Genomic DNA, 25,967 nt, shown 5'->3' on the forward strand with positions numbered 1-25,967 from the left:
ACCGGAGACACAGAGGCTGAATCCAACCACAGCAAGTACAAAGCCCAGCACCTGAAGAATCAATATGGCAATGGCAAAGTAGTTCATCTCAAAGCCTGCGGGAGGGAAAAGGATATAATACAAGTGTGTTAAGAGTATTTAAAATTCAAACACTCCTACTTGTGTTTTGTGCAATCAAGAAAAACCGTTGATCTTGGAGTTCCTTGTCAGATAAGAGAACCAAACCTGTTGCCGTTGGACTCACAGCAATCCTACAGGACAGAGCAGAACTGCCCCACAGGGTTACCAAGGAGCAGTTCGTGGATTGGAACTGCGACTTGGTGGTCAGCAGCCATAGCTCTCAGCCCACTGCACTGCCAGGGCTCCCCTTTTCAGGTAGTAGATGCTTTTTCTGTGACCCAAACCTTCCACATAAGTAGCTCCAGGTTCACACTCATTCAGCAGCATTTTGTTTGCGGTCAGCTGAGCTGGACTGGTAGTTTCTACCCTAAATCCTACTGGAACTATGCTGCTTTCACCACACTCCTGTGTCTGACAATATGAATGGCTATCATACATGGTTTCTCCACACGCATGTAACACTGCTCTGGCGGAGGGAAGCATTATGCAAATATGCCATTTGTAAACATCATAACCTCTACCTTGTACATGTGTAAGATCTTTGATTTTCCAACAAACCAACATCTTTCCAATGTACAGTAAGCCAGGGATAGGCTCTAAGACAAAAAGTAAAGTGTGCAAACAGAAAAAACACTCTTTAATAATGATAATAAAAATATGCTAGTGATTTACTCCCAAAATGCAGTGAAACTGATAAGGGTCATAGTTGGATAGCCACAGCGATTTCCGTTAAAACACTGTGCTAACGTTTGCCAATAACTATACAGAAATACATTATTATTTGTGATTCATAACCCTGTTTTTTTATAGATTTAGTCTTTTTTAATGCAGAGGGTTAGCAAAAGAAGAGAAATGGCGTGTTTAACACCTACTTATAGCGTCAAAACATTGAAAAAAGAATATAAAGAGAATCATTAAGCAATTATATGGCATAATTTAAGATCTCCGACTGCATCAAAGGTCTACTGACTGCATAGAGAGACCCCTGTTTACAAAGTAATTCAGTGACTTGAAAACTTAAAGATAGCCTTAAAATTAATCCATATGGGAAAATGTCTCTAGGAATCATTTGGAAAATCTTTCAATAAATCTACTTTTATTGAGTTGTAAAAAAAAATACATATGTCTAAGAATATTTTCACCAGAAATGCTGTTTAATGAAAAAAGTAGGCAAAATCATGCTATAATAAAAATACTCACTTGTCTTAAATACAAAGTACTGAAGTACTTGTAATATCACCATAGGAATTACAATTAAACCAAGCCCAGAAGCATTCTTTGTTGAATATTCACCTAATAAATAAAAATAAAATGTAAGATATTTTCCTACATATATCCTATTAAAGCACTTAAATTTTAAATATATTAATCTCAATACTATTCTTATAAACTGTGAAAAGGTTAAAAAAATACAGCTCCCCATAAAAAGTAAACGAAGTAACTATTTTTCATTATTTAAGACCAAACTTAAGACATCTAAGTCTTAACATCTAAGTTTCAACATGCAGAAACCTTAAACTGGCTCTAAGTCCTTCCTAGCCACCCTACAGAACTTCGGTGAGGCACTGGAGTCATCTTTTACTATCCGTTTCATTTGATTTCCTTGGGTCTTTCAAGTTTTCTTCCGAATTTGCCTCCTTCCTCTCTTTTGCTCCACTCCTTACAGCTGCAAAAATAGCTGTCAAATTGATGTTCCTAAACATTACACCTATATTGCTTTTTTCTCAGGAAACAATGGCTTTCTACTGTCTACCACTCTAAGTTCAAGCCCGTCTTTGTTTTTCTTTCTAGGAGCTCATACCCTTAACTGCTACGGCACCCTCCCACTTCTACATGCAGGTGTCACTTCAGGCAGACTTGTTTCCCATGTGCGCTCCCACTTCTATGTCTTGGCCAATGAACTCTGCTGCTGTAGTGGGGGTGAATGGTGGCCCAAAGACATGTCCATGCCCTATCTCCCAAAAGCTGTCATTATTAGCTTACATAGCAAAAAATATGATTAAGGACGAGCTTATCCTGGGTTATCTGGGGTGGGACCTGAATCCAATGGCAAGTGCCCTTACAAGACAGAGACAGAGGGAAATCTGAACAGACACAGAGAAGACACTGAGACCATAGAGCCAGGGTGAAGCGATGTGGCCACAAGCCAAGGAACACCACTAATGAAAGGCTTTCCCCTAGAGCCTCCAGAAGGATGTAGCCCTGCTGAGACCTTGACTTCAGACTTCTGCCCTCCAGAACTGTGAGGGAATTTCTGTTGTGTTAAGCCACCCGGTTTGTGGTAATTTGTTACAACAGCCCCAGGAAAATAATACAGGTTTTGACACTGGGAAGTGGAGTGCTGCTGTAACAAATATCTAACCATGTGGAAGCTACTCTGGAACTGGATAATGGGTAGAAGGTGGCAGAATTCTGAAGCACATGACAGAAAAAGGTCTAGACTGCCTTGAACAAAGTGTTGATAGAAATATGGATGTTAAAAGCATTTCTGGTGAGGGCTTAGAAGGGAATGAAATGAGAACGTGTTATTGGAAACTAGAAGAAAGGTGATCCTTGTTAGACAGTGGCAGAAATCTTGGCTGAATTATGCCATCTAGTTTTTTTTTTAGTTGTATGGAAAGCAGAACTTGTAAGTGATAAACTTGGATATTTAACTCAGATTTCCAAGCAAAGTACTGAAGGTGTGACCTGGTTTCTTCTTGCTGCTTATAGTAAAAGGTGAGATGCAAGAGATAAATTGAGGAAGGAAACTGTTAAGCAAAAAGCAAACAGCACCCAATGATTTGGGAAATTCTCAGCCTATGCAGACTATAAAAGATGCTAAAATCAGGAGATTCACTGTTAGGAAACCATGCTCTGGAGGGAAGGCCAACGGTGTATAGCTAGACAATCTTTTGCTGAAAAGTTATGCGCGTGACTTATGGATCTACTCAACCATCTCAGAAGTCAGGAATAGAGACGGGATATTCCAGGAGAGATCTGTGGGAGATTCTCTTGTCTAATGGTGTGAATCCCTGTGCCATACACAGGAGAGACCCACAAGGTTTTTGAGAATGTCAGATCAACAGAAATACCGGCAGCTTAGACCAAAGGGACTGAGAAAGGATGCAATGAAAGAAGGCCATCAGACTCCCAAAATTCGATGGGAAGAAGCAGGCCAATAAAACTATTCCTCTGCAAACATATGCCACCTTCAAGAAAAAGGAAGAATAACTCTAAGGGCAGCGCCTTGAGCCTAGAGGGCAAAGCCCTGAGTTACACCGATCAGTCTTAGGCTTTGAAACCTAGCGGAATTTGCCCTGCTGGATTCTGAACTTGCTTGGGGCCATGATTTCTTTATTCCTTCCATGTTTTCCCTTTTGGAACACGAATATATAAGCATCATTCTATGCCTGTGTAATGGATTGAATTATGTTCCCCCCCCCCCCGCCCACAAAATATCTGTCACCTTGGCTAGGTCATGATTCCCTTGTATGGTTGTATGACTGTCCACCATTTTATGTGACTGTTCACCATTTTATGTGCTTTTTCTATGTGTTGTAAATCCTATCACTATGATGTAATAAGATGGATGAGCAGCAGTTATATTGATGAAGTCCAGAAGATTAGGTAGTGTGTTAAGCCAATCTCTTTTGAGATATAAAAGAGAGAAGTGAGCAGAGAGACACAGGGACCTCATACCACCAAGAAAGCAGCACCAGGAGCAGAGTGTGCCCTTTGGACTTGAGGGTCCTGTGCTGAGATACTTCCAGATCAAGGGAAGAGTGATGACAAGGACCTTCCTCCAGAGCCGACAGAGACAAAGCCATCCCCTGGAGCCTGGGCTCTGAATTCAGACTTCCAGCCCACTGGGCTGTGAGAGAATAAACTTCTCTTCGTTAAAGCCATCCACCTGTGGTATTTCTGTTATAGCAGCACTAGATAACCAAGACAGCCCATTACCTCACTGAATTTTGGAAGCAGGTAACTTGTTTTCTGGTTTAAGGCCATAGATAAAAAGGAATTTTGTTCCAGGATGGAGGTTCACACATACCTGATTTAGATTGTGAAATCTGGAACTTTCGAGCTGATGATATTTAGACAGAATTTTGGACTTTAGGTGATACTATTATGGGTTGAGACTTTTGAGGATGGTGGGATGTGGTGTATATATTTTGCACATGAATCTTTGGGGGCCAGAGGGCAGACTGCAGTGGGCTCAACAGTGACCCCAAAGAACCTTACATAGAAAAAAGAGTTATTAAGAACCTTGAAAGGAGGAGCTCATCCAAGATTATCTGGGAGAATCATAAATCCAATTATCTGGGAGAATCATAAATCCAATGACAAGGGTCTTTATAAAAGAGAAGCAGAGGGAGCTCAGCACACACACACACACACAGGCAGAATACACAGAGAAGAAGAGGAGGCAATGTACCTATGGAGTGATGGAGCCACAAGCCAAGGAATACCTATAGCCACCAGAAGCTAGAAAAGGCAAGGAATTAACTGTCCTGTAGAACCTCAGAGGGAGTGAGACCTACCAACACCTTGATTTCGGACTTTTAGTCTCCAGAACTCAGATAATCTGTTTTAAGCCACCTGATCTGTGGTAATTTGTTACAGAAGCTTAGGAAACTAATACAACCCTCCCTTGGAATTCCCTCATCCACATTAATCCTGCCCTCCCTTACAGTAACTGTACATCTTACCTGGGGCGAAAAGAATGGCTCCGACAATAACAACCACGGTGAGAAATATTCCAGCAACAAGCACAGAAATGGTTTCCTGATTCATAGGACTGGATTTCGAGTTAAGTACTTAAAAAAAAAAAAGAAATTACATGAACTCAATGACAAGAAGTAAAGCCATTTCCGTAACCTGTGAAGTGCAGAGACAGACTGACTAACTTACTAGAACTTATTAACCTTTGAGAAACAATTCCTTCATATCATGTCAGGCCACTTCAGATCTTTTTTATAATAAACCAATGGATGAACAGTGTCATTACAATATAAATATGGATACTGAATTCAGAGTTGAAGCTTTATTCCCTCACACTTCAAAGAATAAAGCTGTATATACCAGACATTTTCAATATTAGCATTATTAACATTTTGCGTTAGGTAAGTCTTTGCTGTGGGGGTCTGTCCTGTGTGTTATAAAATGTTTAACAGCATCCCTGGCCTCTACACTCGATACCAGGAACAACTTCCTAGTTGTGTAAATCAAAACTGTCTCTCTAGACATTGCCAAATGTCTTCTGAGGGGCTAAATCACCCAAGGTTGACAATGATGGTATACATAATGCTGGTGGGAAATAACTGGAAAAACTGAGAAAAAGAGAGGTTTGCTCTACATCATACAGAATTAGTAAACACTGGGAAATGTAGATATTATGTTTTGAAAAAAAAAGGATAAACATTGGACAAATCACACATTAGTGAAATCGTTAGGGGGCAAAAAGCTTAAATTGATTCAAATAAAATAATTTAACAAAAATAAACTACGAAGATGCAATAAGAGTCATCATACATGTTATCGTTTCTGATACTAGCTCTGGCGTTAAGTATCTTGTACCTTCTGTGCAAGCGTAATATAACGGATAAGCCTAAAAATATTATTTCCTTTACGATTCACCTTCTTGGTTTTATTTGGTTAGTATTAAAATTGATTTTTCACCAAGACAGTTGTTAAAGGTAACCACAAAGCAGACTGAATAGCAGAGAGAAACCGTGTGATTAAAATTCTGCTGGGTGTCATCCACAGAAGAATATTCTACATGCCAGTAATCAATGGGTAACTGTCCTGAGGAGGGACAAAAACAAATTTAATGTTATAGTTCGCAGTTAATTTTTCCCCTAAAATGACAAGCAGATAAAATGTAGTAAAAACAATAAATAAAACCCTAAACGACCTTGATAAAAATCTATGTTTAGGGAATACTACAGACACTTGGAAGATTTTTAAATCTCTTCCTACTCATACTTTAGGTTGTTACCAGAACTTTATTCTCTTTAGGAGGAGAGGGAAAGTTAATAAATTATGAATCCTGAAGCTAACGGAAACCCACATTAATCTGAAATGAATGAGAAACATCACATGGCAAGTTCCTCAAGATTTTACTTGATCTGTTACTTCCTCCATTCAGCCTTGGGATTGATGTGGCTTCTATGCAGTCATACCCCTGCCTTCTGAGAAGTCACAGAAAGAGTTCTCACAGTTTTTCTGTTTCCCAGGTTTAAACACCAGCTAGGATGACATCAACTGTACACGTCACAGAAGGCACAGGCATAGGGAGAAAATGGAATTTTATCGAGACATACGGCATGTTTTCCATTTTCATTCCATGAATACTGTTACCTCATAGAGCTTAAAGGTTCTGCAAAGGGTTATAAAATAGAAGCTGTTTCAAACGTACCTCACAATTAATCAAATGTTCACGAGAGATTCTTTCAGGTTTAATTCAACACATAAAAGAGCTACTAAGATCAGGTAGTGAGAATTCACCTAGGAGTCCAGTAGAATTTCACGCAAAAATGGCTGATTTCTACCATTATTAACAAAAATAAAGTGTGTGAACTCATATAAAATTCAACCACTTCAGCCTTAGAAGAGTTCCCAGTAAACCCAGTGCCGTCGAGTCGATTTAGAAGACTTACAGGAGAAAAATAATGCCAACACCACCAACAAAAACAAAACAACAAAATATACTACTATTAACAGTGTTCTACCATATCTTTTCTCTTAATGGATGTAGTTTTATTACTGCTGACTGCTTCAGCTACTATTTCTTCTCAAGGCTGCTGTAAACTCTTCCTTAAATTAAGCAGTCATTTCCAGCAAATATATTAGTGAGATCTACTTAAGTAAACCGGAGGTTATAAAACATTATCTCCATGTTTTCTTTAGGAAACTTTAAAAAGAGTTTCTTTTGGCCAACTTACTAGCTCACAATGGCCACATTTTAGCAGGGCCCACAGCAACTGTGGGCTAAGCTTGTTGTTTAGTCTAGTTGTCAATTTTGCCAGTGTAGGTAAAGGGCAAGGTATCTGATATAGATCCATGCCGTTGTTGTTGTCAGGTGCCGTCGAGTTGATTTCTGACTCATAGTGACCCTACGTACAACGGAATGAAACGCTGCCTGGTCCTGCGCCATCCTCACAATCGTTGCTATGTTTGAGCCCACTGTTGCAGCCACTGTGTCAGTCTGTCTCATTGAGGGTCTTCCTCTTTTTTGCTGACCCTCTATTTTACCGAGCATGATGCCCTTCTCCAAGGACTGGTACCTCCTGATAACATGTCCAATGTATGTGAGATGAAGTCTCTCCTTCCTTGCTTCTAATGAGCATTCTGGCTGCATTTCTTCTAAGACAGATTTGTTTGTTCTTCTGGCAGTCCATGGTATATTCCAATATTGTTCGCCAACACCAAAATTCAAAGGCATCAAGTCTTCTTCAGTCTTCCTCATTCATTGCCCAACTTTTAAATGTATAAAAGGCGAATGAAAACACCATGGCTCGGGTCAGGTGCACCTTAGTCCTTAAGAGTGACATCTTTGCTTTTTAACACTTTAAAAAGGTCTCTTGCAGCAGATTTCTCCAATGCAATGTGTCGTTTGATCTCTTGACTGCTGTTTCCTGGGTGTTGATTGTGGATCCAAGCAAAATGAAATCTTTGACAGCTTCAGTATTTTCTCCATTTACCACGATATTGCTTATTGGTCCAGTTGTGAGGATTTTTTGTTCTTTTTATGTTCAGATGTAATCCATGCTGAAGGCTGTAGTCTTTGATCTTCATCAGTAAGTTCTTCAAGGCCTCTTCACTTTCAGCAAGCAAGGCTGTGTCATCTACATACTGCAGGCTGTTAACGTAGTGAGTCTTCCTCCAATCCTGATGTCCCGTTCTTCATATAATCCAGCTTCTCAGATTATTTGCTCAGCATACAGACTGAATAAGCATGGTGAAAGGATACAACCCTGACACACACTTTTCTTAACTTTAAACCGCTCAGTATTCCCTTGTTCTGTTTGAATGATGGCCTCTTGCCATAGAACCCCATGATTTCCATGACCTTTTATTGGTGATCTTTTCTTGTCCTTTAATAAGTGGATTTTACCAATGAAATTTAACAAAATGTTGAATGTAACAACAACAAAAAAATTCAAGTGATTCCCAAAACGCTTAGTATTAAAGGTAATTTAATGTGCTTTCCTTCTATGATTTTCTGTCTGCTTGGCAAGACATTCTATTTGTACAATTTTAAAAATCTGTATGCTTTTAAAGATTTCCCTCAGCTACAAGTACTGGAAATCAACATGCAAAATAAAACATATGAGGTACAATCATATTTACATTTTTAACAAAAATAAAAAACCTAAGTACTGTCTGACAGAGAAAGAGCAGCAAAAAAGGTAGACCATACCACATTTTCGTCTGGTTAGGAATTCTAAAATTTTCCCTTTTCTATGAAAACTAAGTTTAGTAAGTTATTACACAGCAATAAACCAGGCTGACTGATTCATCTGCTCTGTAAATTTACTGTGTGCCTATATCAGGCTTTCTTACTAGTCCAAATCAAGGTACAAGTGGAAGATTCCTTCCTTCATCAAATAATGATTGAGCACCTACTACATGACAATCGCTATTCTAAGTGCACACAATGAATAAAAAGGCAAACACACTCCTGACTCAGGGCCCTTACACTCTAATGTGTGAGTATGTGTGCTGGGAGATGGAGGTGGTGATGTACGTTACTCCCAGATTCTCTTTTCCAGTTAAATAAAAGGTGTGGGTCTAATCTAGCCTAAGAAAGTCCCTCCATGTTTAATCTTTCCAATTCAGGGGAAAGAAAAGCAGTGCCAGGTTTCTCTAGCCACCTGAAACAGCCAATGTTATGAACAGCCACCACATTAAGGTTTTCTTGTATACTTGTGACTGATATAAAGCAAATATAAGACAGAATGCAGGTTGGAGCTGATAAAATCTAGTGGAACTGCCAAGTCAACCTGGGGATCAAGTCTATCTATCACCTTAGTTTTCCTGTTACTACAAAGACTGAATCTGATCAACCCATACAGGCCCACACAGACTGTAGTCTATGCCAACAAAAAACAAAAATCCAAGAATTCAATGTCTAAAGGAAATATTGGGCATGTTCAAAGGCATGACATTTATGGTCCCTTACTTAGTGATTAGTGAGTAGAGAGACATATACAACATGTATCAGATAAAGAACAAATCATAAAGGGAAGCATGTGTTCGGTTTTATTATTACAGTGTTGTTTTCTGGTAACTCCAGGACAGTAATGATGGAAGATAAAGTGCATCTGATGACTTGTAAAATTTCAAATTTTTAAATTGTTTAAGTTGTATTTATTATTTTAAAAATATTTAATGCACCATAGTGGAAAAAAAAAGAAGGCTTTGTAAAATCAGTGCTGAAGAAAACTAAATATTGGTGCCAATTCTAAACCGGTTACTTGCCAGAAGGCAAGTAAAGTAACTTTATGATAAATTCCACACACTATCCAACTTCCTTGGATGAAATAATTTGTTACGACGATGAATACTTACACAAGAAATCACATTCTCATTCTATAGGACCTAGGAAGAAAAGAGCCTAGCCTTCCGGCAGCCAGTACTTTGAATATAAAAGATTAAAGAAGGGTGTGTGACACTAACTTCCTTTTCTTAATGCCCAACTTCCCTGGGATTTGTGGATAAGGTACATGCAGGAAGTTGAGATGTTTGGATTTGGAAAAAGGGTCAGGGGAATAGGAATTAAATTGTTACAAAAGCAAAAAATGCTGAGCTGTAGTTTTGTTTGGTTCCTTCTACAACAAAATCAACATACAATCATATTATTTAATAACTGAGGGTGATAACTATGTGGACAAGACCGAGAAAGTACTGGGAGTTCAAGACTGCTGCCCAGAACCACAGCTACCTCAGTAACATCAACTGTTCTGCGGAATGAGTCTTTGTAATAATATTTACTGTAATGACATTTTACCTTCCTGTATAGACTTTTCCTGGTGAATAACATATATGTCTTCGCTTCTTCAGAATGGTTTTTCTAATCTACAAAGAAATTCCCTGTTCTATTATTTCCTTTAAATTTGCTTTCACGGCCTAATTGCTTTGAATGCATACCTAGTCCTCAAGACTGGACTTAAGGACTTAGCAAGAGCTCAAGGCTGTTGTGATGGAGAAATTTTTTCCTCTGAATATCTCAACAATGACACCTACAGAGACACCCAACCAGACACCTCTGAGCAGTAACCAACGTCCTTGTGGAATAATCTTTGGTAGGGACTACTAGAAAATTAGAAAGGACATGAAAGACGCCTAGGAGGTACCAATCTGAAATAAATGAGAGCCAATCCTCACTTTGCATGCTTCTACTATGTATGAACGCATCTTTCAGATTGTTGTACCCTGGTGGCTTGCATGCTGCAGTGATGCCAGAAGCTTTGCCACCAATATACCAGCATATGCCAGCAAGGTCACCCTCGGTGGACAGGTTTCAGCAGAGTTTCCAGAATACAACAGACTAGGAAGAAGGACCTGACAGTCTACTTCTGAAAATATGAAAATACTAGCCAGTGAAAAATCTTACGAATAGCAGCAGAACATTGTCTGCTATAGTGCCAGAAGATGAGCCCCTCAGGTTGGAAGGCACTCAAAGTATGACTGGGGAAGAGCTGTCTCCTTCGAGTCTTAATGACGTGTATGGAGTCAAGCTTTCAGGCACTTCATTTGCTGATGTGGCATGACTTAAAATGAGAAGAAACAGCCGCAAACATCCATTAATAATTGGAATGCAGAATGTATAAAGTATGAATCTAGGAAAATTGGAAGCCATCAAAAATGAAATGGAATGCGTAAAGATTGACATCCTAGGTGTTAGTTAGCTGAAATGGACTGGTATTGGCCATTTTGAATCAGACAATCAAACAGCCTACTACTTGGGGAATGAGAAATTGAAGATGAATGGCGTTGCACTCATTGCCAAAAAGAACATTTCAAGATCATGCTTGACAAAGTACAGGGTCAGCAGAAAAGAAGAAGACCCTCAACAAGGTGGACTGACACAGTGGCTGCAACAATAAGCTCAAGCATAGCAACGATTGTACGGATGGCGCAGGACCGGGCAGTGTTTCGTTCTGTTGTGCAGAGGGTGGCTGTGAGTTGGAACCAACTTGACGGCAACAACATTCTGAAACACAAAGCTGGCACAGATAGGAAAATACCCATATGACCATAAGGAAGACCAGTTAATACGATTATCAGTCAAGTTTACACACCAACCACTAAGGCCAAAGATGAAGAAAGAGAAGATTTCTACCAACTTTTGCAGTCTGAAATTGATCAAACATGCGATCAAGACTCACTGATAATTACTGGTGATTTGACTTTGAAAGCTGGAAATGAAGAAGGATTGGTAGTTGGAAAATACGGCCCTGGTCACAGAAACAATGCCGGAGATCACATGATATAATTTTGCAAGATCATGGACTTCTTCATTGCAAATACCTTTTTTCAACAATATAAACGGTAACTACACATATGGACCTCACCAGATGGAAAACACAGGAATCAAATTGACTACATCTGTGGAAAGAGATGATGGAAGAGCTGAATATCATCAGTTAGAACAGAACCAGGGACACACTGTGGAACAAACCATGAACTGATCACATGCAAGTTCAAGTTGAAGGAAATTAGAACAAGTCCACAAGAGCTAAAGTACAATCTTGAGTATATCCCACCTGAATTTAGAAACCATCTCCGGAATAGATTTGACACACTGAATGCTAATTACTAAAGACCAGATGAGTTGTGTATGACAGCAAGGACATCATGCATAAAGAAGGCAAAAGCTCATTAAGAAGACAGGAAAGAAAAGACTGAAACGGATGTCAGTAGAGACTCTGAAACTTGCTCTTGAATGTAGAGCAGCTAAAGTGAAAGGAGGAAATGATGAAGTAAAAGAGCTGAACAGAAGATTTCAAAAAAAAAAAAAATTTTTTTTTTTTTAAAAGGGTGGCACAAAAGACAAAGTTAAATAATATTTCATTATGTACATTTCCTTATGTACAAAGATTTGGAGATAGAAAACCAAAAGGGAAGAACATGCTCAGCATTTCTCAAGCTGAAAGAACTGAAGAAAAAATTCAAGCCCAAGTTGCAATATTGAGAGATTCTACGGGAAAATATTCAACAACCTAGGAGGCGTCCAAAGAAGATGGAAGTAATACACAGTCACTGTTCCAAAAAGAACTGGTCGACATTCAACCACTTCAGGAGGTCCCATATGATCAAGAACTGACGGTACTGAAGGAAGAGGTCCAAGCTGCACAGAGAGCATTGGCGAAAAACAAGTCTTCAGGAACTGACAAAATACCAATTGAGATGGTTCAACAAACGGATGTAGCACTGGAGGTGCTCACTCCTCTATGCCAAGAAATTTGGAAAACAGCTACTTGGCCAACCGACTGGAAGAGATCCATATTTGTACCCATTCCAAGGGAGGGTGATCCAACAGAATTTAGAAATTATCGAACAGTATCATTAATATCACACAGAAGTAAAATTCTGCCAAAGATCATTCAAAAGCTGCTGCAGCAGTACATCAACAGGGAACTGCCAGATATTCAAGCCAGATTCAGAAGATAATGTGGAATGAGGGATATCATTGCTGATGTCAGATGGATCATGGCTGAAAGCAGATAATATCAGAAAGATGTTTACCTGTGTTTTATCGACTATGCAAAAGCATTTGACTGTGTGGATCGTAACAAATTATGGATAACATTGTGAAGAACAGAAATTCTAGAACATTTAATTGTGCTCATGAGAAACATGTACATAGAGGCAGTTGTTCAAACAGAACAAAGGGATACTGCATGGTTTCAAGTCAAGAAATGTGTGTGCCAGGGTTGTATCCTTTCACCATACTTAATCTGTATGCTAAGCAAATAATCGGAGAAGCTGGGCTATATGAAGAAGAATGGGGCATCAGGATTGGGGGACGATTCATTAACAACTGTGACATGCAAACGACACAACTTTGCTTGCTGAAAGTGAAGAGGACTTGAAGCACTTACTGATGAAGATCAAAGACTACAGCCTTCAGTATGGATTATAACTCACAATAATGAAAATAAAAATCCTCACAAATGGACCAATAAAAGCAACATCCAGATAAACCAAGAAAATACTGAAGTTGTCAAGGATTTCATTTTACTTGGACCCACAATCAACACCCATGGAAGCAGCAGTCAAGAATCAAATGACACACTGTATTGGGCAAACCTCCTCCAAAAGACCTCTTTAAAGTGTCAAAAAGCAAAGAGTCACTCTTAAGGACTAAGGTGCACCTGACCCAAGCCATAGTGTTTTCAATCGCCTCACACACATACAGAAGTTGGACAACAGATAAGGAAGACCTAAGAAGAATAGATGCCTTTGAATCATGGTGTTGGTGAAAAAGACTGAATATACCATAGGTGAACAATTCTTTCTTGGAAGAAGTACAGCCAGGATGCTCGTTAGAAGCAAGGATGGTGAGACTTTGTCTGACATACTTTGGATATGTTATCAGCAGGGACCAGTCCTTGGAGAAAGACATCATGCTTGGTAATATAGAGGGTCAGTGGAAGAGAGGAAGACCCTCGAGGAGATGGATTGACACAGTGGCTGCAACAACGGGCTTCAACGTAGCAACGGTTGTGAGGATGGCACAGGACTGGGCAGTGTTTCATTCTGTTGTCCACAGGGTCGCTATGAGTCAGAACCAACTCAATGGCACCTAACAACAACTATGGATGAATTTCAGTTACCACAGTATAATTAAATAACATCAGTCCCTCACAAAAACATGGATCAAATTTTAGTTAACAAAAGATACTAACTGCAATTGTACAAAGTACAAACTTCGCTGCTCTCTCTTTAGCCCACAGATCACTACGTAAACGAGAGATGTGCATCCTGATCCGGACAGTAGTCTCAGATCTTTCAAACATGTGGAGGATGGCCACTGCACAACTATTCAGTTCATGCACAGACAACAAGCGTGTGGTTATGCTACCTTCTCGTCTCCCAGTGATAAATCCATGTGGCATTTTAAAACAGATAATCAAATGAGAAAACTGGGCAACAAAGATGAAAAAGCAAAGAAACAAAAAGTAGTAACAATACTGGAAGTAAAAGAGAACATAAATGGAGTTACAGAAGAAAATAGCTGACTGTGGGAAATTTGACACTACTGCCACTCAAGAGGCTCTAGGTATGCAGTCAGAAGAACTCAGTGAAGGCACACCTACTGGCATGCATGAGAAAAGCAGCTGTGACAGAAAGAATGCAGAGTCCCAGAGGAACTCAGAGATATTTCATGACATTGAAAGTACAAGTGACAAAATGTTAAGCTGGTCCAGACAACTTTCGCCATGGCACAGAAAAGATGCTTGCTGTGTATCCTAAGTTATACAATGAGCAGAAGGGACTCTTGTTAAACGGCTCTTGATACGTGTTCTACAGAAAATAAAATACTTTAATCGTAATGTTTCTATGTTTTAAATTAGTATACTAAACATTAGTTTCAGCATTTTTTTAAATTTCTCTACACATTTATAACTGAGAATTTTTAGTTTCTTGGCAAAAATTTTAGAGGTCATGGAACACTAGTAATTTTTCCCGTATATTACTAAGATTACTTTGCATAGCTTCAGCTTGCACAGTCATTTTTACATTCCCATAATTCTGTGCAAAGTGAGGATATCCTGTATACGACCAAAGTTAGAAGAAAGGAAAAGGAAGAACAGGTAGCCCTATCTCATAGAATTTTGGGGTGCTAGCCAATTTTCCATGTGCAGTAGAACCTTAATTCTGTAGGAACTACAGGAGTTGGTGGGCAGTACTTAAAGTCATTTATCTAGCATATAAGTGACGGAAAGATCTTGTCATGATGTTGAAAGAATGAAGAAGCACTCTGAAAATAAGCCAGAAACTTCATTGCCAGTAGAGTGGGAAACCGAGTTGGTATAGTTTTCAAAATACAATACCATTAGAGACTTGTTCCTTCCATTAAGTCTCAGTGTTTGATTCTGGTAATCTTGAAGCTGTATGCCAAGCACAGAGATCCACAAGTTAAAGGCGAAGGTAGTTAGGAACATTTTTCTATAAGAAACCTTTATTTTCAAAATATCATCCACAGCTTGCCAAGTCCTGGCTTGGCTTCAGGGGTCTGGAAGTCTTCTCATGCTTCTTCAGTAGGACTAGTGACATCTTGAGATATAGCTCAAGATATAGTTCTACTATAAAGAAACTAACATCACACTCAATGTAGGAAGACCGAGAGCTTTCCTATTAAGACCAGGAACAAAACAAGGATGCCCACTCTAATGACTGCTATTCATCTTTGTAATGAAGTCCTAGCCAGAAGAATTAGTCAAGAACAAGATACAAGAGGTATCCAAAATGGGAAGAAGGAAGTAAAACCATTCCTTTTTGCAGATGACATGAATATATGTACGTATGTGTATATAACCTATACATACATACATATACATATGGAAACCCTGGTGGCATAGTAGTTAAGTGTTAAGGCTGCTAGCTAAAAGGCTGGCAGTTTGAATCCACCAGGCGCTCCTTGGAAACTCTATGGGGCAGTTCTACTCTGTCCTATATGGTTGTTATGAGTCAGAATCGACTCAACAGCAATCGGTTTTTATATATGTGTGTATATATATACGTGTGTATATGTGTGTGTACATATATATATATTTCCCAAAGATTCCACAAGGAAGTTATTAGAGCTAATAAATGAATCAGCAAAGCAGCAGGATACAAGGTTAACACACACAAATCAGTTGGGTTTCCACATACTAGCAAAGAACATTCTGAAAAGGAAATAAAGGAAAAAATTCCATGTATTACAATAGCACCTAAAAAAATAACTAGTAATAACTTTAACTAGGAAGATGAAGATTTGTACACTGAAAACTATACACTACCAAAAGAAATTAAAAGTAGATAAATAAATAAATAAATGGAAGGATATTCCATGTTCATGGATTGGAAGACTTAATATTGTTACGATGTCAATATTACCCAAGGCAATCTATAGATTCAACATAATCCCCATCAAAATTCTAACCACCATTTTTGTAGATATGGAAAAAAACATATAAATATCCCAAATTTATATAGAATGGCAAAGGGCCTCAAACAGACAAATCCTGAAAAAGATGAACAATGTAAGATGACTCACTCTTCTCAAAACATACCATAAAGCTACAGAATCAAAAGAGCTTGGTGCTGGTATAATGATAGACACACAGACAAACTGGATAAAATTGAGAGTCCACATACAAACACATATATCTATGGTCAAATGATTTTTGACAAGGGTATTAAGCCCACTCAGTGGGGGAAAGAATAGTCTCTTTAATAAATAGCGTTGGGAAAACTGGATTTCCACATGCAAAAGAATGAAGCTGGACCCATACCTCATACCATATACAAAAATTAACTCAAAATGGATCCAAGACATAAACACAAAAATTAAAGCTGTAAGACTTTTAAAAGATAACACAGGGGTAATGCTTCAAGACCTAGTTTTTACTAATAGATGCTTAGATATGACACCAAAAGAACATTCAAAGACAAAATAACTTGAATTTTACCAAAATTAAAAACTTTCCTGTATTAAAAGATTTTATCAGCAAAGTGAAGAAGGGACAACCTAAAGACTGAGAAAAAATTTGGGGGGACCATAGATCAGACAAAAGTTTAATATCTAGAATACTTACTGTAAAATATAATATTCTACAACAACAAAAACAACCCAATCTAGAAACAGACAAAGGAATTGAACAGAACACTTCACTGAAGACTATGTACAAACAGCCAATAAGCATATATAAAACTGCTCAACATCATTAGTCATTAAACCCATTGGGATTCCAACTCATAGCGACCCTGTAGAACAGAATAGACCCGGCTCACAGAGCTTCCATGGAGCACGTAGTAGATTCAAACTGTCGACCTTTTGGTTAGCAGCCTTAGCTCTTAACCACTATGCCCTCAGGGTTTCCAGTCATTCGGGAGATGTAAATTGAAACCACAATGAGATGCCACTTCACCCCTACTAGAATGGCTGTGATAAAAAGAAAAAAACAAAACAAACAAATTAACTAAACGGAAAATAACAGGTGTTGGTAAGGATGTGGAGAAACTGGAACTCTCATCTATTGCTAGTGGAAGCGCAAAATGGTGCAGCGGCTGTGTAAAATAGTTTTGCGGCTCCTCAAAAAACTTAAAAACACAGAACTACCATATGACCCAGCAGAATACACAAAAGAACTGAGACACTTGAATACCAACGTTCACTGCGGCATTGTTGAGGATAGCCAAAAGGTGGAAACAAACGTTCATCAACAGATAAGAAACAAAAGGTGCTGTATGTATCTATGTAATGGACTATTACTCAGCCATAAAGAGAAATGAAGTCCTGATAAATGCTACAACATGGACGGATCTTGTAAACATCATGCTGAGTGAAGTCAGTCAGTCACAAAAAGATAAATACGGTATGATCCCACTTGAAATAGGCAAATGTACCGAAACCAAAGTTTACTAGTGGTGACCAGAAAGGGGGTGAGGGGAAGTCTTTGCTAAGGGGGCAGTAAGTTTCTGCTAACGATGGTGGAATAACGTGGAAATGGAGTGATGGTCGCACAACATGATAAACATAATCAATGTTATCACTGCATTGTACATGTAGAAATGTTGAGTTCGCAAATGTGTTGTAGTATATATTTTTACCACAGTACAACAAACAAAAAACCTGTCTGTACTCAACATAAGGGCATAACCTTAGACAACAAGAGACTCACAGGCAGAGTAAGAAAAACTACTGAGATAAACTCCCTGAAGTTAAGTTTAGACGATAAATTGTAATCGGGAAAAGCTAAGGGAAACTAGAAACCTGGAAAGTGAAAGTCATGGATTTGAGCTACTATTTATACCTCTGGGGCTGAAACACACTAGATTCATTAAAAAAAAAAAAGTATAACTAAGCATCAAAAATAGAGGTGCATTTCTAAATAGACAATAGATAAGTGGTAGCTCTGGTGAAGGGTAAGACAGTACACAACACTGAGGAAGCCAGCCCAACTTGTACAAGGCAAGGCCACGGAAGCTCCATAAACACATCCAAACTCCCTGATGGACCAAACTGCTGGGCTGAGGGCTGTGGGGACCACGGTCTCAGGGACATCTAGCTCAACTGGCATAACATAGTTTATAAAGAAAATGTTCTACATTCTACTTTGGTGAGTAGTGTCTGGGGTCTTAAAAGCCTGTAAGTGGCCATCTAAGATACTCTACTGGTCTCACCCCTTTAAGAGCAAGGAATAATGAAGGAAACTAAAGATACAAGGGAAAGATTAGTCCAAAGGACTAATGGACCACAATTACCATGGCCTCTACCAGACTGAGTCCAGTACAACTAGATGGTGCCTGGCTACCACTGACTACCCTGATGGGGATCACAACAGAGGGTCCCGGACAGAGCTGGAGAAAAATGTAGAACAAAATTCTAACTCACAAAAAAAGACCCGACTTACTGGCCTGACAGAGACTGGAGAGACCCCAAGAATATGTCCCCAGACAACCCTTTAGCTCAGTAATGAAGTCGATCCTGAAGTTCACCCTTCAGCCAAAGATTAGACAGGCCCATAAAACAAAACAAAACTAAAGGGGCACACCAGCACAGGGCCAAGGACTAGAAGGCAGGAGGGGACAGGAAAGCGGGTAATAGGGAACCCAAGGTCACGAAGGGAGAGTGTTCACATGTCATGGGTTGTTCACCAGTGTCTGGGGTTGTTAACCAATGTCATAAAACAATGTGTGTACTAACAGTTTAATGAGAAGCTGGTTTGTTCTGTAAACCTTCACCTAAACTACAATTAAAAAAAAAAAAAAAGCGGTGCTTTCCTATTTGGTAGAATTCCAGGCCGTAGGCAGGGAGCCTCTTACAAAGGGAATAATAAGAAAAATAGACTTAGATCCATGCCTACCCCCAAAGATGCCCCTGAAGCAGACTGCATGCTCTCCACTACTGAAATGTGAGTGCTACAAAGCCAGGGACAACATGGACTTCACTTCCAAGATGAGTGCTACAAAGCCAGGGGCAACGTGGATTTCACTTCCAAGGCTGCGGCATGTAGACCAGTTCCTAGCCAACAGTAGGCACCCTGTAAATACATATTTACTGAATAAACAAACAAATCAGGTCCACACCAGGCTTAATCAAGACCAGTCTCATCTACTCTGTGTTATCCAGATACAAGTGGCAGGTCCACCCTTGATGGAAAGTTTCTCAAATTCCAGAGAGGGAGGCAGCATAGTATAATGGTGAACAGCACTGATCCAAATCCCTGCACTTTCAGCAAACAGCTGGGTGACTGGGCAAACTGCCTAACCTCACTTTGCTTCAGGCGCTTAATCTATACAGTGGGAATGATAACAACAGTACCTACCCCTACAGAGTTCCTAGGAGAAATAAACACGATTTCAGATGCAGAGTGCTCTGCACAGTGCTCTCACACAGATCAAGACCTTGACAAATGTTTAGCCACTGTTACCCTCAACAACAGAGGTCCCTGGGTGACACCACCAGTTTGTTCTCGGCTACTAACCAAAAGGCTGGTGGTTCAAATCCACCCAGCGGCTCCATGGAACAAAGGCCTGGAGATCTGCTTCCATAAGATTACAGCTAGGAAATCTTTTGGAGGGCAGCTCTACTCTGAAGCACATGGATGGTCAGGAGTCATAAGTGACTCGATGGCAATGAGCTTGGTTTTGGTTTTTCTCTCCTCAGCATAAATGTGAGTCTACGCTGGGTGAGCTGAGTATACAGGTATGCCCCACACCACGTGTACCTGTCCTAAGATGAACCTATGTAGAAATGTCTACCAAAATGTTCCTTCAGCAACTTCATAAGCACCTTCCTGAAAATACAACCTGTAGAATAAATATAAAAAAGAACATTCAACCTCACTAACACAAAAAGGAAAATTAAAGCAAGATATCTTTTTCACCCATTAAAACAGCAAAGACTTCAGAATTGTAACACTGTCAGGCTTATGAGGCGAAAGACAGTTATTCTCATTGGCAATACGGTTAATACAATGTTTCTGGAAAACATTTCAGCAGTATGTGTAAGGAGCCTTAAAATATCTCTGCCATTCCCAGTCTTACATATCTTTAGCTGAGTTACTTTCAGAGTATCAAAAACAAAAAACAAACAAAAAAAAGGAAACACCCTTAATATCCATGGAGATGAGAGTTAGTAAATTACAGTGCATCCACGGAAGTAGAGCACGGGCAGCTATAAAAAGGGTTCTGAAGACATGAGGGAAAATCAGGATGCGCAAGGACATAAGCTGTACGAGTCCAATTATTTTTTTAAAAAGATAACAAAAATGTGTGAAAAAAGAAAGAGAAGCAGGAAATTAACTAAAACACGCCAATAGTTTATTTCTAGGTTGTGGGACTAACAAGGATTTTTGTTTTTTCCCCATAGCTTCCTGTATTGTATAAGGTGTTCTAAAGAATTACTTTTTTAATTCAGGAAAAAAAAAAAAACCCAATGCTTATTTTGTAAAAATATTGCTGAGAGTGAACAGATGGAACTAAGTTAACCATACCACTCATGCCTGGTTCATTTCACAAACAGTAACGTCACTAATGATAATGTCGTCATCAGCAAACTTGATCAACCCAGACTCAACAAACCACCTACCGTGAAATAATTCCACCATCTTAAAAAGAGGCTGTTCCCCACACAAATCACGTGACTGCGCCCTCGCTGTGGCTTACCAACACTCTCCAAGGTTCTCCCTAACATCAGTGAAGGCTGAACAGGTCTGGAATGCCATTCTTTTTCTTGATGTAAAAGGCACACTGAAATTCTAAGAGAATTTCCTAAAGAAGTCTAGACACTGTCTTGAAAGTCAGAGTTGTGAAGTGTCTTGACAGCTGCCACTGTCAGTCCATTCTTTCCCCTTTTCTCCTTTTAGACAAAAGCTGCGAACATCTCTGAAATCAAAGAGCATTTCCAGGGAGTGCCTCACACTGAAGAAAGCTCTTAAAATACACAGTCACCTTTCTTTCATTGCATATACCACTGGAGCTGTACACAGCCTAAATTTCAGAGTAAAAGTAAGATTCGTGAAATATATAAGACACCATTCTACTACAATATCTAGCTTTCACTTTTCTAAAGGGGCAAAATAAATGAAATCAGCATTATTTATCCTTCAATGACTATTTCAGTGTTCTATAGGGAGACTGGGGCTAAATGTTACATTTTAAAAGTTTAAACACCTGTCATCTCAGGACTTCACTAATTCAGCAAGTTTCTTTTACCATGCTGGCATGGAAATATGGTTGAGTATAAACGTCACCCAGAACACACATTACCTGACCATGACGATTCTCTGTCACGGATGCTGAATCTACGGCAGCCTCAACACCTACCCTAAGAAGTGGAGTCACAGGGCTGACACTGCAGAGTGTGACCACAGAACACAACTCTCCCGTGGCTGCTTCTTAGAGGCCTTAAAACTACAGGAAGGTGACAAAACACGGGCAAACGGGGATTTTCATGGGTGAACACATGTATGGAGAGAAGCTCAAACCGGGAAAACAAAGAGAGTGGAATCTTAACGTTGAAAAGCATAATGTCATTTCTTAACACTAATGTAGGCTGTGACTATTTGTTTACAAACAAACACGTGTGTACATGTTCTGAAACATTAAAATAGTGTATGAGTTTAAAACATTGTAATCATAAGTATTCCCACTATTTATCCTTACAAGGTGTCTTAGTTACCTAGTGTTGCTGTAACAGAAATACCACAAGTGGATGGCTTTAACAAACAGAAGTTTATTCTCTCACAGTCTAGGAGGCTAGAAGTCTGAATTCAGGGCACCAGCTCCAGAGGAAGGCTTTCTCTGTCAGCTCTGGAGGAATGTCCTTGTCATCAATCTTCCCTTGGTCTAGGTTTTCAGAGCAGGGACCCTGGGTGTAAAGGACCTGCTCCGCTCCTGGCTCTTCTTTCTTGGTGGTAGGCGGTCCCTCCTCTCTGCTTGCTTCTTTTGTATCTCAAAAGAGATTGACTCAAGACAAAACCTAATCTTGTAGATTGAATCCTAACTCATTAACATAACTGCCTCTAATCCTGCCTCATTAACATCATAGAGGTAGGATTTACAGCATATAGGAAAATCACATCAGATTACAAAATGGTGGACAACCACACAATACTGGGAACCATGGCCTAGCCAAGCTGACACACATTTTTGGGGGTACAATTCAATCTGTAACACAAGGCCAAATAAATAAATAACAACCAACTTCTAATGAATTAAAGGTGAGCTTCAGTAAAATATAAGTTAGCAAAATATGGGGACAATATATACTTCAAGGAGAATATAAACATTAATATTCAAAATTGTATATTCTTATTTATCATAGTAACATTCTTTTTAAGACAACTCTTCTGTTAAAGTATTCCACTAGTATTGCCTCCCAGAAATAACCATTTCATCACTAAAGTATTAATAAAAGATAGAAATAAATACTTACTCAAAACACCAAACTGTCCCCAGAATAGAAGTATAGCCAAAATTGGGAAAATGATGATGAGAATATTTTCTTTTTGAAAAAACCATGAAACTGGGGAGAAAGAAGACAAAAATCACTGTTAATATTTACTATGATCACTTTAGTCCTGGTGGCACAGTGGTTAAAGCACTCAGCTGCTAAGCAAAAGGTCAGCAGTTCGAACCCACCATCAGCTCCTTGGGATAAAAATGTGAGTTTGCTTCCGTAAAGATCTACAGCCTTGGAAACATTACGGGGCAGTTCTACCTTGTCCTACAGGGTTATTATGAGTTGGAAAGGACTCTGCGGGAATGGGTTTTTGGTTTTACAATCACTTTAAGTTCTGCTGAGGGATGTTCTATAAGGAGCCCTGGTGGCACAATGGTTAAGTGCTCAGCTACTAACAGAAAGGTTGGCAGCTCAAACCCAGCATCCAAAAAAGACCTGGTGATCTGCTCCCATAAAGACTTACAGCCTTGGAAACCCTATGGAGCAGTTCTGCTCTGTCCTTTAGGGTCGCTATGAGTCAGAATCGACTTGACAGCATGCACAACAACAATGAATGTTTGATACCATATTTTGTTGTGGAAATGGAAATAAAAATAACTAAAGTTGTGGCCTTAAAATAAATAGGCTGTGTATTATACATGTAACTTACTAATATGACAAAATTTATTCACGAAACAAAATGCTATAGTTACATTTTCCCTAATCTATCCCTTTACTGGAAGGAGGTAGTATGACATAGTGGCTGAAAACAAAGCTATGTGACCACAATGCCTGGGTCTAACACACTACGTGACCCTGGACAATTTCTAAACATTTCTCATCTTTAGAACAGAACAGTTGTTACCTGGGTATAACACAGCGTCTACTCCTCGAAAGACAGCTGTGACTACTAAGGAAGCTAAAATATGCAAAGGGCTTAAAATAACATCTTGGCACTTACCTAGGTCTCAATAACTACAGTTATTATTAATAGCAGCAGTCAGTTTGGCAGGTAGGTGGACAATACTAAAATACCTTCAACTTGACTATAGTATGTTCCTCTGTTGTATACTCAGCTGTGTACCATGCCAAGAATTTACCTTAAAGTAACAATGAAGTCTCCCTGTAGACGGACTCAGGGGACCTAGGTGAAGAAGCTGTATGAATGGGTATTCCTGTCCCACTGTGGCTAAGGCCGAGACAGATGTGAGCCCTGCCTTTTCTCAAACTTACCCTGAAAGACATACTCATGAATAAGTAGACTTCAAGAAGACCGCTGACCTATAAAGTAACATAAGGGGCCTTCGGGATTCAGGAAGCGGTGGGTCATGTGTTACCTACACGGTGAAAATATATCTACACTTCATATATAAGGGAAACTGGGATATTAAGACTTCAAATAAGATTCGTTGAGAACCTCAAGAAATTAAGTCTAATTGCATCTTGTAAACTTATTAGAAAAGAAATTTCATACTTTTATCTGAAATTTCTTTTCTAATAATTAAGCTGAGTAAATACACTGAAAGCATTTCAAAGTTCACATGTACGGGGAGGATTTGCTCTCTGAAGAGCACGTCTGAATACTGCTTGGAACAAGTACTGGTGTGCCTCTGAAGTCAGCTCTATTCCAGTGCACACTGCTCTGTCCTTCAGTACCAGCACGTGTGGGACCTGTGGGCTTTTACATCATAATGACAGCCACGTAGCTTCTGAGTTATGCTCACGATGTTAAACCCTGGGAAAATGCTCACACTAATCCCCAGCATTTATGAACACACTGTAATTCTATCTTAGAGGTATCAGCTTTTCAGAGCCTAGCATTTTCCCCTATACATAGTAGAGACTCAATACGTTTGCTGTTGAAGGTTACAATGGTCATGAGACAGTTTACTGAGCAAATGGAAAATGGTTTTTTGATGTTCCTGCAGTTGGTGATTTCTACAAAGAGATGGATGTTTTCAGATATTATGTGAGTTAATACTTTAACTTCCAACTGCATCTTCCTACACCAAAGAAAGCCCAGCTCAATTTGGTCTAAAATACTCCCAGGAAAAAATGTGTGAATTGTGCTTAGATTTTCGCATCTATGTTTCACCTTACTACATTAAGAAAAATAAGCTTATCCAAAAATGATACTTTAATTTGCTCAATATTTCAATTTATTAGGATACAAACATGCTATGTGTATCATGTGATATTAACACTTCTAGTTTTAGAAAGTCACTCCAGAGGCACTGCTTGTGGCAAGAAACATTATTTTCCTCTTCTTTTTTGGGGGGGGGGGAGGAGGGAGATAGTAGCAGTAACGGTAGAAGATTAAGGAGCCACTGTTTCAGTAATTTAATCTGACAAAATCTTTCATGATCTCCGTGTGGACAAAAATGGAGAAATATGAGCAAGATGGCAGGAGAGATACGCAGCTGACTGAACAGCAAAAGCTACTGCGTGTTAATTAATGAATCATTTTCCGTCTGGAGAGTGGTCGCCAACGATACGGCAGAGTGCCCTCCTGGCAGCAATATTATTAATAACTTGAACATATCAAGGGCACACTTACCAAATTTGTGGATAACTCAAAGTTAGGGGGAACAGTGAAAGAGATGGAAGACAAAATTAAGACTCAAAACAATTTTAGTAAATTTATCAGCTATAAAATGGCAAGAAAATGGGAAAAATCTAAATGTACAACAATAGGGAAATGGCGAGATACGTTTTGGCAGAATCATACAATAAAATCAAAAACCTGTTGCCGTCGAGTCGACTCCAACTCATAGCAACCCTACAGGTCAGAGTAGAACTGCCCCATAGGGTATCCAAGGAGCAGCCAGTGGATTCAAACTGCCGACCTTTTGGTTAGCAGCTGTAGCTCTTATCCCCTGTGCCACCAAAGCCCCAACAATAGTAGCCAACATTTACTGCATGTTTATGGAATACCAGGTACCTGTTAAGCTCTTTGCATATATTAACTCATCGAATTCTCACAAATATTATACAAGCGGTTATTAATCCCTCATTGTAGTTGAGGAAACTAACACACAGAGGATTAAGTAACTTGCCCAAAGTCCTTAGTCTTTAAGTAAAGAAAGTGGGATGGAACATTACGTATCTAATAAACACTATGCTTGACACGACTTTAGTGATATAAAAATTTCTACAAAAAAAATCAGTGGACAAACAGGTTATGATACAGTATGTATAA

General features: G+C 39.2%; 1 protein-coding gene across 3 annotated transcripts in view; it reads right to left on the minus strand.

Annotated features, from left to right (window-relative positions):
• The window catches only part of CD47 (CD47 molecule), a 75,761-nt gene that overhangs the window by 24,027 nt on the left and 25,767 nt on the right, over positions 1-25,967 (minus strand). For all 3 annotated transcript variants that reach the window (XM_049857811.1, XM_049857810.1, XM_049857809.1), the window contains exons 3-6: positions 22,763-22,852; positions 4,812-4,919; positions 1,321-1,413; positions 3-95 (exon numbers count right to left, since the gene is read on the minus strand). In XM_049857811.1, coding sequence (XP_049713768.1) covers positions 3-95; positions 1,321-1,413; positions 4,812-4,919; positions 22,763-22,852 — 384 coding nt within the window. The remainder of the gene's footprint in view (positions 1-2; positions 96-1,320; positions 1,414-4,811; positions 4,920-22,762; positions 22,853-25,967) is intronic.

The sequence above is a fragment of the Elephas maximus genome, chromosome 18, assembly GCF_024166365.1.
Source record: "Elephas maximus indicus isolate mEleMax1 chromosome 18, mEleMax1 primary haplotype, whole genome shotgun sequence".
In the NCBI taxonomy this organism is placed as follows: Eukaryota; Metazoa; Chordata; class Mammalia; order Proboscidea; family Elephantidae; genus Elephas; species Elephas maximus.